Source organism: Hirundo rustica, chromosome 7, assembly GCF_015227805.2.
Source record: "Hirundo rustica isolate bHirRus1 chromosome 7, bHirRus1.pri.v3, whole genome shotgun sequence".
Taxonomy (NCBI): domain Eukaryota; kingdom Metazoa; phylum Chordata; class Aves; order Passeriformes; family Hirundinidae; genus Hirundo; species Hirundo rustica.
Genome location: NC_053456.1, coordinates 1,958,285 through 1,970,560, shown reverse-complemented (window position 1 = coordinate 1,970,560; position 12,276 = coordinate 1,958,285). Strand labels below are relative to the sequence as shown.

General features: G+C 47.6%; 1 protein-coding gene across 1 annotated transcript in view; it reads left to right on the top strand.

Annotated features, from left to right (window-relative positions):
• EPC2 (enhancer of polycomb homolog 2) overlaps positions 1–5,905 on the top strand; it is a 35,069-nt gene extending 29,164 nt beyond the window's left edge. Inside the window, exons 11-14 of the mRNA XM_040070076.2 lie at positions 105–241; positions 1,782–1,941; positions 3,418–3,751; positions 5,415–5,905. Coding sequence (XP_039926010.1) covers positions 105–241; positions 1,782–1,941; positions 3,418–3,751; positions 5,415–5,487 — 704 coding nt within the window. The 3' untranslated portion in view covers positions 5,488–5,905. The remainder of the gene's footprint in view (positions 1–104; positions 242–1,781; positions 1,942–3,417; positions 3,752–5,414) is intronic.
• The last annotated feature ends 6,371 nt before the right edge of the window (positions 5,906–12,276 follow it).

The following is a 12,276-nucleotide window of genomic DNA, read 5'->3' as shown; positions in this document are numbered from 1 at the left end:
CGTGATTTCTGTCGTCTTCAGAATGCCTGTTCCCCACCTTAGCTGCTCTCTTGCCTTTTCCACGCCGGTGTTTTGTGTAACCGGGGCTCCTTTCTTTCCCGTAGTCACAGGGGGGATCACAGAGGAGCAGTTCCAGACACACCAACAGCAGTTAGTGCAGATGCAGAGGCAGCAGCTGGCCCAGCTGCAGCAGAAGCAGCAATCTCAGCATTCCTCCCAACAGACACATCCGAAAGCACAGGTACTGCTCCCACCCTGCATGTCCTCACCCTGCCTTCTGTTCATCTCTCTCAACCCAGGAAATGTGGGACACTTTAGAGTGAATTTCAAACGCATTACTCAGTGTTTTTTTAATAAGTTGGCTGCATTTTACAAGTTGAATAAGAGACTTGTTGCGTTACCTTGCATCCACAGAATTACCAGTGTAAAAACATCGGTGTGTGCTCTCAGCTCTTTCTGCTTTCCCTGGTTTTGTCCTGTCTGTAAGTGCTCTGAAGAGAATTCATTAAAATTATTATGAACAGATGTTCAGTGAGCACTAAAAATCGGTACCTCTGAGAGGAAGAAGAGAGCTTTGCATATTTGTATATTCTGGCTTCTAAAAGAATCCCATTTTTCCTCTGGAGCCCCTTCCAAGGGACAAATGTTTTTGCATTGCACTTAACTTCTTCCCAATAACATATAAAAGCTGTTGCTGTTGTCTATTGCTAGGAAAATGTCTGTCACTTTGAGCATTTTATATCTAATTGCTTGTGCTGGTTGTCCCTTCCCCTCAGTGTTTTCTACTTCAATTAATCAGGGATTCTGTGTTGGCAGATACCAATGGCATTTTTTGTAAGTGTAAAGACACGATGCCAGAATATTTAAACAAAACAAATGAATTTTGGATCTGTAAAATACTTGAAGCTTCTGTGCTAAGTCATTTTCTTATTTAATATAAATTGAAATTGCAGAATTAATGTTCTTTCCAATAAGAGTGGTGAGTCATTCCAATAGAAACTGGAGTAACAGAGTGGGATTCCAGAATGTGCTGGGCAGTTGTTCTGTGGCACAAGTCACACAATGGAGGTCCCACAAAGACTGAACATCCCTGAGATTTGCAGCTGCAGAGCATTTCCTGCCTGGAGACAGAACTGAAAAGGTTTAAGACATGGTTGTTTCCTTAGAGGAACCAACCAAACCTAGGGAATCCTGTGTGGTTTGGGTCGGAAGGGACCTTAAAGCCTGTCCAGTTCTTCCAGGGACACCTTCCACCATCCCAGGGTGCTCCCAGCCCCGTCCAGCCTGGCCCTGGACACCTCCAGGGATTCAGGAGCAGCCACAGCTTCTCTGGGCACCCTGTGCCAGGGCCCCATCACCCTCCCAGGCAGGAATTCCCAATTCCCAGTCTCCCATCCAGCCCTGCCCTCTGGCAGTGGAAGCCATTCCCTGTGTCCTGTCCTTCTCCTGGAGCCCCTTCAGGCCCTGGAGGGGGCTCGGAGCTCTCCCCAGAACCTTTCCCTCTCCAGCCTGCCCAGCACTCAACAAAATTGTGCTGAGAACTGGCCTGGCTGCATCAGGCTGCCCCTGTTTAAACCCTCATTTAGTTTAACCCTCATTTGGACGCTGATTTCCAGCTTGCCCTCGCTCTGGTGACAGAAATGTTCAATGTTGTTGTGCATTAGGTCACACAGGTAGAAGCCGTGTTTGTTTATTTGCTTCACTTGTGCACCGGAGCAATCCTAAGGCATATTTCATTTTCTGCTTGGATGATTGAGAGCCACCTTCTCCTCTCTCTGCAGGGCTCCAGCACCTCTGACTGCATGTCCAAAACCCTGGATTCGGCCAGTGCCCACTTTGCTGCCTCTGCAGTGGTCAGTGCCCTGGCCCCCGGGCGCAGCGAGGGAGCCAAGGAGCACAGCACCAGCCACAACAATCTCAACGGTGTTGTCCAGCCTTCAGGTGAGGAGTCCTTGGAAATCCTGCTCCGGGATGAGCTGAGAATATCAGCTGCTTTTAATTATCAACTCATCTTCTTGCTGATTTCTAAAATGTTAATAAACAGCAACAGAAAAAAAAATCAAATCTTAGTTGTGATCGTTTTAAGTGTTTTTCTCGGAAGTACTTGGGAGCAGTGGTTTGAATCATGAGTTGGAAAGGACCCACAAGAGTGATCAAAGCCCAGCTCCTTGCCTTGTACAGGGCAGCCCCAAAAACCCCACCCTGTGCCTGAGAGCCTTGTCCAGTAGATGTTGTTTAAAAAGATGTAAAACCACCAAGTGCTCTCTGCATTGGAAGAGCATTCTTTGCTTTTCCTTTGGTAGTCTTTATCTTCTAATGATCTGTTCTGATCAAAAGTCTAAATGGCAGCATTTTAAAACTTGTGCCAGTGTGTAATGAAAGAATAAATCAACTGCTTAAAACATTGAAGTACTTTGAGAAGGAAAAGTTGATTCATTATTTGGTTGTTACCTCACTTGTATATTCAACCAAAAACGCATTAACCAACCTTTACTGGCAATTCTTCTGACATCACTGTTGGCCTCAGGTTTCCCTGCATTTAGGATTTGTCCCAAATAGTGCAGCCATGGCCCCTCAGTGCCCCCTCCCTGCCCTCCTCCTGTGGTGCTGCTTGTGCTGGTGCCACGGTGCCAAGAGGCAAATGGGATTTGGGCTGCCAAGACAAAGAGGAGGCTTTTAAAGTAATTTGTTGTTTTAGCAGCTAACGATGTGATTAGTTTTATAGACCTTCTGCCAGGCTGGGTTAATGATAATATGAAATGAATAGAGGGAGAAAAAACCACGACTGAATAAAATCAATAAGCTGGAGCAGTTCCAAGGGAAGAGAGAGGCCTGTGTGTAATTCTCTGAGTTCACATCCAGGAGGGCAGTGCTTGGAGGGGGGAAGATCAGGCACATGGAGGGGCTACCTGGAACAGAGGCCAGACAAGATTAAGAGAATAAAAGGGGTATTTATTAAAATACCCTGCCTTCAGCAGGGACACCTCAGGCAGTCAAAGCCTCTGAGATGGATGATAGTCACGAGTTTTTTTGGATAATTCTAAGTTTGGTCCATATCAGGGGTTAATCTTCCAATTACAGCTTCAGGTAATGAAGTAATTTACCCCCAGCTCACTTTTGTTTCTACTTTTTGGGGCCTGGAACAGTCAGGTATCCCTAAGGGATTGTTTTGTCTGAAAAAAACAGAACAGGAGGTGACAGGTTATGGAGTTTGAGAGTTACACACTAAAGCAGGATCTGAAAAATACAAAGCTGAATCCTGAGGCATCCATGGGAGTGTGCCACGCAGCCACTCCCAACTTCTGCCACGAACATAAATGACTTCCACACACAAAGCATTGCCCTGGAGGTCGATCTGTGCCTTTTCACCTAAGAAATGTCACCTTTATAACACCCGCTGTTTACTCTGCCCAACAGGAACCTCCAGAACTTTGTACTCCACCAACATGGCTTTATCATCCAGCCCAGGGATCTCAACTGTACAGCTCGTAAGGACAGTTGGCCACAGCACCACAAACCACTTAATCCCAGCCTTGTGCACGAGCAGCCCTCAGCCTCTCCCCATGAACAATTCCTGCCTGCCCAGCGCCGTGCACCTCAACAACGTCAGCGTTGTGTCTCCAGTCAATGTTCATATCAATACACGGACTTCAGCGCCCTCGCCAACAGCCTTAAAACTTGCCACGGTTGCTGCCAGCATGGACAGAGTGCCAAAGGTAACTCCCAGCAGTGCCATCAGCAGTATAGCAAGGTGAGTGGGGACGGCGCTGCAGCAGCTTGCTCTCGGACGCGTGGAATCCTTGGGGTTGGGATCGACAAAAGCGGAGGCCGGCCTGTGGGCACCCTCGCCTGGACAGAGCAGGGCGCTGAGTGCCGCCTCAGCACGGCCTCCCTGGGCAGTTCCCAGCCCTGTCCAGGAAGAAATCCTTCCTGAAGTCCCACCTGGCCCTCCCCTGGTGCAGCTCTGGGCTGTGTGCTCTCCATGGATGTGTGCTCTGCGCTAGGGCGAGTCTGCTCCGCCTCTGGGAGGTTTCTCAGCACTTCCAGCATGGCCCTGGCAAACCACAGGAGCTGATTTTGCCAGTGAACCCCTCAGATAAACTTCTCCTGCCTTCAGGCACCAGTAGTTGTGGTCAATTCCTACTGTGTTTGAATTTTAAACTTCATAAGTTTCATCTGTCCCTTCCCATGCAGCATTTTCAGGTAGATTCTATCAAACTCCCCTCATGTTCCCTCTAAATCATTGGGTACCAATATCGTAAGGTACAGGCTGGCAGATCTATCTTCGTATTTGCATATGGATGTGTGTGTTACATATTCATGTAAAACACGAACCAGAGAAGTGACAACCCCTGTCTTCCATATAAAGTCCTAATTCATAATTGTTTAGGGTGGAAAAGACCTTTAAGATCATCAAGTCCAGCCCTTAAGATATTTATTGTCACTGAACAGCAGCACTGTTATTTCAGATTTTTAGATGATGTTTCGTAGGAGTGGCAGGAGCTTTGCAGATGGCAATTTTTTCTGAAAAGGGCAGTATTTGGGCTTTGTTTGAAGTCTCTCCTGGGTTATATGGTGTTTCAAAGAACAAAGTCATGTTTGTGAATTGGAAAAGTAAAAACTGTGGATTGAGAAACGAGTAAAAACTTAGTGCTAAAGCAGAATGGGTGGGAAATTACAAAAACAATACATTAACAGAATAACCAGTGCTGAGTGACCATATCGTGACTTCGTTCCTTCAGAAGAGCTTTTAGGAGTTTAACCCATAATTTAAGCTGGAAATGGAAATAATCTCACATAAAGGACTGCACTGTTGAAATAACAGCAGTTGCTGAATGCCAGCACTTACTTCCAAATAGCATTCGCAGCATGTGCGTTAAGGTTCAGGTAACAGCTGCTCGAAAACAGGAAAGAAATGACCGAAACACAGCGCGGGGAAAAGCGTTGTGACTGAAACAGCACAGGGAAAAGCGTTGTGACTGAAACAGCGCGGGGAAAAGCGTTGTGACTGAAACAGCGCGGGGAAAAGCATTGTGACCGAAAAACAGTGCGGGGAAAAGCGTTGTGACTGAAACAGCGCGGGGAAAAGCGTTGTGACTGAAACAGCGCGGGGAAAAGCGTTGTGACTGAAACAGCGCGGGGAAAAGCGTTGTGACTGAAACAGCGCGGGGAAAAGCGTTGTGACTGAAACAGTGCGGGGAAAAGCGTTGTGACTGAAACAGCGCGGGGAAAAGCGTTGTGACCGAAAAACAGTGCGGGGAAAAGCGTTGTGACTGAAACAGCGCGGGGAAAAGCGTTGTGACTGAAACAGCGCGGGGAAAAGCGTTGTGACTGAAACAGCGCGGGGAAAAGCGTTGTGACTGAAACAGCACAGGGAAAAGCGTTGTGACTGGGAGCTCTTCCTTCCCTTGCAGAGAGAACCATGAGCCGGAGCGCCTGGGCTTGAACGGCATCGCGGAGACCACAGTGGCCATGGAGGTGACATAACGTCCCGGCAGCGTCCCCAGCTGTGTCCTGGCGTGCTCCTCCCTGTCCCAGCTGAGCGCAGCCGCAGCGCTCTGTGCCTGGCGGAGAGCTCGGGCAGACCCCAATGGACTCGGATGATATCGTGTATTAAGTCGATATATAATGTAAATTTTGTAAAATTTTGGGAAAATCACTACCTTGTAAAATAGTTTATTTGTATCATCGATATTATTTCTGTTACTTGAATAGTAGATATTCATCATCATGCTTTTGCACTTGAATTTGCAACTGAATGGATTTAAAAAAAAAAAAAATAATTCTTTAATGGGATCATGAGCATGACATGGGATCCTGCATCACTTGTTTAAACTATTTATTTTGCCATGTTTACATTTTGTATCTTGTACAAATAAATGCAACTTTGTGTCTAAAAAAAAAAGTTAAAGATTCATAGCTAGGAAACAAAATTCTTGTAATTTTTTTCTAAAGGAAATGTAAAGTTTTCACTTGGTTCATTTTGTTTCACAATTTGACTAGATGGACTTTTTGGTAAATACTTTAGTGGCATTTCACTGTCAAATATGAAGTTCAAGGCAAAATAGTATTTTCTATTACTGTGCAGGGGAAAGGGATGGATCGATACATGCAAATTTAATGTAGTAACTCACTTTTCCATATATTTTGAATGTATATTTCTATTTATAATACCAGTTTATAAAAAATAATTACACAGGAGAGGAAAAAGAGGGGGAAAAAAAAAAAAAAAAACTGACTAGGAAAATTATGCATCTGGCACATCTCCAAATGTGCAGATCTCGAGAAAAAAAATTTTCACCTCGATGCCGTTTTATCCGACGACTGCGTATTTTAACCGGCTTTCAAACTGTACCCACACCACATTAAAGGATATTTTACCAGGTATGTATTGCATCCTATATCATTGCAATAAGTCATTATTGGATGTCTAGCTATCGAGCCATCCCAGGTGGTGGGGAGGTGGGGCGGGGGGGAGGCGGGGGAGGGAGGGTTGTGGCAAGATTGTCTTTTCGATTTTGGAGAGTTTTCCTGTGGCTACAAGGCAAGTAACGGGTCGGAAAAAGTCTGACTGTAAGCGTTGGACACCTTCGTAGTGTAGTGTTTTAGTGACTTTTTTTATACGGTTCTTGTACAATTAGATACGTGTAGTGGTGTTTCCGAATGTTTGTTTATGCACTAGTTCAGACAACTTTCCCTGTTACTTGTTCTTGATAAGTGAAAACTGCAGGGAAATAAAAATACATATCAAAACCTGGCCATGGTGCATATGTGGTTATTTCCCAGTGCCGCTCGGGGCTCTGAGCTCCCAGCATATGCACTTATTTCCAGCAGCTGCAGCTCTTGTGATGATTCTGTGCCAGGGGAGGGATGGATGTGCTGGGACCCGAGAGCTGGGGAATGAGAGCTTCTGGCCCTGCCGAAGGGACGGGGTGGAATTCTGCTGTGCTGGTTCACGTTTGGATGTTTGTGTATCGCAAATCCCAGCATCGCTGAGGTTGGAAGGGACCTGGAGGTGGTGTTTAGTCCAGGCTCACCCTCCCAGGAACGTCCTGCCTGTGTGATGCAGTCGGTGTATTTTCCATTTTAGCTTTCTCTGGAAAGAGCTGCTTTTAATCCGAGCCGTGCTTAAACCTGTTTTGTCTTATATTGTGCGAGTTAAAATTCCTGGCAGCTAAAAACACTTAAATCCTGGGAGCTCCTCACGAACTCAGATATCTAAAATAGCCTGGTTTTTGCATAACTGCTGCTCTGTTTTCATTCCATGTGATGTCTGCAGGGAGAGGTGAGGATAGATTATTCCAGTCGGGAATAGAGGAGCCCACGGCGCTGCCTTGGTCAGGTGAGGGGTGGTGGCAGCTTTGGGGGGCACCTGTGGCTTCACTGGGGTTGCTGCTCCCTGGAAATTCCTCTTTATCTGATCTTCCCAGCCTTCCTGCAGAGCTGGGCTCATCTCAGGGAATGGCTCATAGTCTGAAATACAAACAAATATTTTTTTTGTTTTGAAAGAATTGTAGAAAATCTGAGTCTGTTAAAAAAAAAAAAAATCTCCTTGATATCTAGGAGCAACCTTCACTACCATCCCCAAAACCCTTTGGAGGCTTAATGAAAATGGGAAGTCATTTCCTCTGCAGATTGAAAGCTGTACACTTAGCATGGACTCTTGTCACTACAAAGATCATTTTCAGGGAAAATTGGCCAGAAGATGTCTCTGAGATTGCTGTGTCTCTGATTCCGTGCAGCCTAATCCTCATCTAATTACTTCAAAAACCTTTAGCTAGAGCTTCGGACTTCTAATGGACTCTGGGAAAATGTGAGGTGCAGAGAAGGATTCCATGAACTCCCAAGGCTCTGATGGTAAGTGCCAGATGTGGAATGGCTTTCATTTAAAGGATTAGCGGTGATGAAACCTCCTCTGAAGCAGAACTGCAGCAGGCATTGCAGAATTGCTGGTGCCTCAAGTGCAGGGAGAGGGGAGGAGTGGTGGGTGATGCTGCAGGCCTTGGAAATCTTCATTCCCAAGGAAAAAAAAAGGAAAAAAAGGGAGGGACTAGTGCTGTAAAATCCTTTTTCCAGCTGGGAATGCCACTGGCTGAGGTGGGTTTGTGCTGTTTAAACATGTTGAGGATGTGACCTTGTTCAGTTTGAATTCCCTTATTTGTGCATCTCTGTTCTCTGGGGTGTTGGGAATATCTTCCAGGTGAGATTGTGGAATCCTGGGTTTGTCTACAGCAATTTATGCTGGACTTGATGTCCTGTGCAGAGTTGGAAATGTCAGCAACTAGAAAATGCTCCAGTAAGATTTCTCTTTGTCTATGGATTGGAGTTTTGGTGTGTGTGTGACTGTCGTCCCAACAGGGTCCCTGGGTTTGCCTGCAGAGAAAGTTTCAAAGCTCATTCCATGTTTTTCTGCTGCTTTGAGGGGTTTGCAACATTCCCAAATAAATTTGGAATAACCTTGGTGAATTAAAGCCAGCAGAGTGCTGCTTGGGATAAGGAGGAAGATGAGGGAGAGGGGATTTTTCCTGAGCGAGTTGGGTGAGCTGTGGAGATCCAAATGTTTCCATCTTGGAACAGAGGAACGTGGAAGGGAATTCCTGCTGATCCAAGCAGCAAATTACGTGGGAAATGTTGGATGTGTTCCTGCAGGAGCCCAGCAGCTCTAGGGGGATGTGGAGAGCTCTGGACTCACAGGACCCAGAATCTCATTCCCTGATGCGAGAACCGAACAGAACATTTGCTCCTCAAGCGCTGTCAGAACAAAAAGGGAATTTCAGGACAAATTCCCTGTTTCCTCAGGGACTCGCTTGTCCCTGTCACCTGCTGTGTCTCTAAATGCCATCTCTGTGCCCTTTAGGTGGTTTTTAATGGTTTAATCTCGAAAAATCAATGAGCACATGCGGAAGTTGCATCTTGCTATGAATTTAACTCAGTCAGTCAGTATCGTAACTTAGTAATTCCAGTTTAAATAAAAATGAATGGATGTGGTTGGAATAGGACCCAAATCTGAAAACTATCGGGGAGTGACACTGAAATAACTCCAATCACTTTTGGAATCCCTGAATCCCAGAATGGTTTGTGTTGAAAGGGACCTTAAAACTCCTTCCTGCTACAGACAGGGACAACCTCCTTATCCCAGGCTGCTCCAGCCTGGCCTTGGGCGCTTCCAGGGATCCAGGGACAGCCACAGCTCCTCTGGGAATTGCATCCCAGCCCCCCCCACCCTCCCAGCCTCACGACTTTCCTCAAGTTAGGATTGTTTCTATGACTAAGCACGGTGAAATCTGTTCAGTCCAGCCTGCCTTCACTCCATGAGACTCTGGTTTAACTCCCAACCCACTGGCATCACGCAGGGAGGATGACGGGGAGGGATCCCGGCGCGGAGCAGAGGAAGGAGGGAGGCGAAAACCGAGGCAGATAACAGAGGATTTGTGACAGATAAAGCAGGCTCTGCGTGTCTGTGTGCGGCGGGAGCAGCGTGGCGTCAGCGACGATAACCGTGAGATGTGCGCGATCCCGGGGGATGCGGGAGCAGCCGGTGGAGCAGCGAGCGCCCAGCGCTTCCCAAAGCTCGGCTCTGTGGCACCGCAGAGCTGCCCCGTGTCCCCGCTGCGCTCCGGAGCCTCTCCCGAACCCCTGAGCCCTTCCCTGGGGAGAGGATCCCCAATCCCGCAGCGTCCCCTGGCTCCCGGCGCTGATGGGACCGGACGCGGCATCACGGCTCCAAGTGACACCAGAAGATGGCATCAGCCGCCTGCGATGCTCCTTAACTCTTTCTGCATCTCCGTGGAGCCTTTCGTGGCTCGAGGTTGGGTATTTTTAGCGCTTTGCTGCCCGTTCGGTATTTTTATGGGTTGCTTTAGAACTTCCTATAATGTAAATACAATTTTTTTTTTTTTTTTTGGGGGGGGGGCGTGGATTACGACCTTTTTATTCAGGTGATTTATTAACCCAAACGCCAAGATGGGAACTTGGGAAAAAAAAAGAAAAAAAAGATGTTTTGTGTACTCACTAATGGCCTGAAACGTTTTGCTGTTTCATAGAGCGGTGAAATCGATTTATTTATTTTGAGCAAACCCGGGGTTTTTTTAAAGGTAGGTTAACACGAAATGTATTACTGCATAACGTGAATAATTTATACAGAGGCTGAGATTTATGTGTGTACTTTACATTTATTTATATATTTTTTTTTTAAGTAAGCACATATTGAAGTGTCTTGCAAATGAGAAACAATTCCTGCCAGCGCAGCCCCAAGCACTTTCTCCTGGAGAATCCTTGGAGTGCCAGCGCTCCATTTCCACACCCAGGCTCCTCTGGAGGTGTGAGAAGGGAACCCCTGCGCTCCTGATCCCAAAGAAATCTTCCCCACCCGATCCAGGGAGCTGCTGGGTCTGGGACCATCATCCTGGGAGTGTCCCTGCTGCACATCTCAGTAATTTTGCCCTGCAGTTTCTCCCCTGCCTGGCCCAATGTTCCCTCCTGAGCTGTGGATGTGTCCCGGCGCCTTTGATGATCCCCGGGGATGCAGATCAGATCATTCCCGACCCTCAGCTCCTCCTGGCTGCCTCCTCAGCACTTTCCAGCTCCTTTTTGCCTGCCCTCCAGCCCGCCTTTATTTATTTTCCTCCCTCCTAAAGGCTTTCGTGCTCTGCCTTCGCAAACATTCCCTGGCGCGCTCCCGGTGCCTCCTGGTGCCTGGGGGACGTTAACCACGGGTGACACTAAAATCTCCCTTTGTCATGGGGATCCCACCCTTCCGATCCCTCCCGGGAGAAATCCTTCAGCGCCCCGAGCCGCATCGGAGCGCCGGTGACACGGAGATATCAAATTTCCTGCCCGGGAGCCGCAGGGATCAATGGGATGTGCATTAACGCCGCTCTCCCTGCTGACTGTTCCTGCCCCTGGCCAGCACCGCTGTCTGCTCCTCGCACGGAATTGCTCAACGCAGCAGAAATCCCACCTTGCCGCTCCTCCTGCGGCTCCCTCGCAGCTCCAGGGCACCGAGAGGAAGCAGTGGCCACGCTGAAATGTTCCCTCGTTTCTGTGGGATCGCCTCTGTCGCTGCCCCAATGCTGCTGTTCACGTCCTTTGTCACCTGTCCCCTCCTCGGTTTTCCTGCGGCCTCCGCACCTTGGCTGTGCTGAGAAAATGGGATTTTGTCATTCCTTTACGACCCCAGTCCTCGAGGAGGGGTTTTTTTGTTGTTCCTTTCTCATTCCTATTCGTTATTCTGATATCTTGGAATGTTTCCTGAAGTGAGCTGGGGAATTTCTTCAGGCAAGATCAGAACTTGCTGTCAAACCATATCTGATCCGAGCCAGGGTGAGCTAAAAATGGGGATCTGGAGAGCTGGGAAAGTGGGAAAAGGAGATAACATCCAGGTCCTCTTGGTTTTACTTCCGTGGTGCTGGCAGGAAGGTGATTTTCCTATGTTCAGGTATAAGTAAGCTCAGAAAAACGTGGATTTCTTGTGAGCGTACAGCTGAAAAGTGACGCGGTTTGAAGGGTGAAAGGAATGAATGAAGATGAAAACAATAAAGTATTTTAGCTCTGCTTTTCTGTATTTTCCTGGGGTTTTTTTATAAAGCAGGTTCCCACCGAGATGCCCATGCCACCTTCAGGCACCCACAGCAGCTCACAGAGCCAAGGAGGTGCCGACCACTCCCAAACCTGCCTGGAAATCCACATTCCTACCAGGCTGCTCCACCTAATCTGGCAATAAGCAGTAAAAAACCATCAGTGGCCGGGTGACAATTCGGAATTGTCTGTGCTCCAAACAACGTCACGTTGTTTGTGACAAAACTGCTGAGAGAAGACGGCTCTGCGCTCTTCGCGATGGCAGATCAGACCTGCTCCAGGAGAAAAATCCACCCTCGCTTATCTCACTCCAAAATGAGCTCTCCACAACGGAGGAAAATGAGGATTAATCCATCCAAAGGCTCGTCTTTTATGACTGAGCCCCTCCTTGTCGTGCCTAACAAGTTTGCTGTTCAGGGTGAAAAGCTCGAAACGGAAGGGAAATAAAAGGGATAATTGGTAATCCCAGGGAATCAATCCCATTATGTAATAATGGCTTATCACACGCTGCACATTGCTGGCTCTCCCCCCGTGGAATTGATTTTAGGAAGGGGTTTTGAGGGGCTTTGTTGCCAGCCCGCTCCTCACGTCCACCTCAGGTGGGAGGAAAGGGAGATTCCCATCAAAATGCTGCGGGATCGTCCGGCCTCATCCGAACTGTACAAAATTGAACAAAACTCTGGTGGAAACCAGGAGCTG